Here is a 1,983-nt window from a genome sequence, read left to right as displayed (position 1 = left end):
GTGGATGACGAAAACTCTTATGAACTGGACCTTCTGTAACGACTTTGCAAGTTAAAAATCTCCTTGAATGGTTTGGCATAGTGTCAAATGTGATACCCAGGTGAAGCCCTAGATGGAACAGTCTTTGTACTTCTTTCGAAACCCAATCCGGAAGAATGAGTTTACACCAGCTCAACTCGCTGATGCTGGATGGATTTGAAATCCCTAGTATAGAATCCTTTAACAGTCTTTGCTCAAGTTGCCCACTTTCAGAATTGAGAATCATACGTTGTGATACATGGAAGACTGATTTGAATCATCTCACTATTGATTCTCTTTACCTACAAACCCTTGAGCTAAATTATGTTGCGGTGCCTGCTGGATCAATTATCAAGTTAAATGCTCCGAATATCACGTCCTTCTTTTGCAAAGATGAAATGTCACAAGAGTATTCTTTAAGGAACCTTTCTTCATTAGTCACTGCTGATATTACTATGTCTTTAGTAAGAAATGAAAAAGAGGAAAGTGCAAATTCATACTTGCGGTTGTCTGAAGAACAAAGTGGCATTTATGGTAAACGTATGATGGAGTTTCTTGGAGCGATTGATAACGTGAAAGATCTACAATTATCATCTGGATTCCTGGAGGTATGGCTGTTGCCTTTTCATTTCATTAATCATCATGAAAATATTTCGTAATTGGTCAAATATGTAGTATTGCCTAGTTGCAGCGATGGTAGAATTAGCTTTCTTGCTGAACATCATTTGGTTTCCGATACTTAAGCATGGTAGAATTAGCTGTAACTTTATTCTATATAACACTTTTCTTTTGTTTTTCAAGCTTCTCTCAAAGGCACCTGACCTATTGGACTGCCAGCTCCCTGAATTCTCTAATCTACAATACTTGAAGCTGAAAGTGTGGTTTACAAGAGGCTGTATGCAAACAACTTACTTACTCAAGATATCCCCAAATTTAAAATCCATACTCCTTGCATCGAAAGAGGTAGTTGTTAACCAAACTCTTCAACTTTGATTTGTTCAGTGATGTTGAAGGAACATCAAAAGTATGTCAGAAATCATCCAATTTAGCTTTATGTTAGTTCGCCCTCAAGTTGAAGCACCTCATCTTATTAGTTCACCGTCAAGCTGAATCACTTCATCTTATTCACTATGTGTTGGTTTTTGTTACAAACAGATGAAGTATTCATGCATTTCTTACTATCATTTTGTTTTAATGTTTGACTACAGTCAGGTTTACCAGACATTGAGGAGAATTGGGAAGCGACGTCGTCATTGCCATGCGTGCTATCTAAGTTCAGGTATGTTGAGATAACAGAGGTCGAAGGATGTGATAACGAGCTCAAGCTTTTGGGTTTTTTATTGCAAAGTGCCAATGTTTTGGAGGAAGTAGCTCTGTTTATTCGCTATACTGTTGGCTCCCCCGAGCGAGTAAAACAAGTGAAGCGATTTAGGGACCAGCTAAGAGCACTTCCAAGAGCTTCTTCAAGTGTTAATATAATGTTCTTTTAGTTTCAGTAGGTTCAATTCAGACTTCATGGCTCAGTATAATTTGTAATTTCTGATTTCTTATGGAAATGTTGATATTACTAGGATACTGGTCTGTGTTTCACCATGCATTTTCCATCTCTTTGTTAATGCATTTGAACTTTATTAGCAACATGATATGTTATCATGTAGAAGTAGAAAGCTAGGATGAAATATGTTGTTGTAGCAGTGCACGAGGATGTTTCTTGAAATGTTAAAGAGGTTAACAAATACAGATTGTCTACCACCAGTTAAGAAAAATTTGAGTTATGACCTATTTGCAGCAGCTTTGTGAGACTCCTTTAATTCCCCCAAGCCAATTGATGCTTAACATTAAAGCATGGGTGGTGCCAATTCAGGGTTCAGGCAGTGTTCCAGCACTATGGTATCAGATAGTTGTGAAATTTATCTTTTCTTCTTGAATTTCCAGGCAGTGTTCCTTTCAATCTGTTGGAATGAT

General features: G+C 37.4%; 1 protein-coding gene across 1 annotated transcript; it reads left to right on the top strand.

The window, feature by feature from the left end:
• The first annotated feature begins 155 nt into the window (after window positions 1-155).
• On the top strand, window positions 156-1,508 carry LOC113304979 (F-box/LRR-repeat protein At2g42720-like). Its single transcript, XM_026554099.1, has 3 exons — window positions 156-626; window positions 820-981; window positions 1,227-1,508. The coding sequence occupies exons 1-3, from the start codon at window positions 156-158 to the stop codon at window positions 1,506-1,508; spliced, it is 915 nt and encodes a 304-aa protein (XP_026409884.1).
• The last annotated feature ends 475 nt before the right edge of the window (window positions 1,509-1,983 follow it).

This window comes from Papaver somniferum, chromosome 8, assembly GCF_003573695.1.
Source record: "Papaver somniferum cultivar HN1 chromosome 8, ASM357369v1, whole genome shotgun sequence".
NCBI lineage: Eukaryota > Viridiplantae > Streptophyta > Magnoliopsida > Ranunculales > Papaveraceae > Papaver > Papaver somniferum.
This window is presented reverse-complemented; position numbering and strand designations above follow the sequence as displayed.

Excerpts from the sequence above, each read along its gene's own strand:
- LOC113304979 (XM_026554099.1), top strand. The coding sequence starts at position 156 with ATGAGTTTACACCAGCTCAACTCGCTGATGCTGGATGGATTTGAAATC. Across the intron at positions 627-819 it reads TATCATCTGGATTCCTGGAG|CTTCTCTCAAAGGCACCTGA; the intron begins GTATGGCTGTTG and ends TTGTTTTTCAAG. Across the intron at positions 982-1,226 it reads TACTCCTTGCATCGAAAGAG|TCAGGTTTACCAGACATTGA; the intron begins GTAGTTGTTAAC and ends GTTTGACTACAG.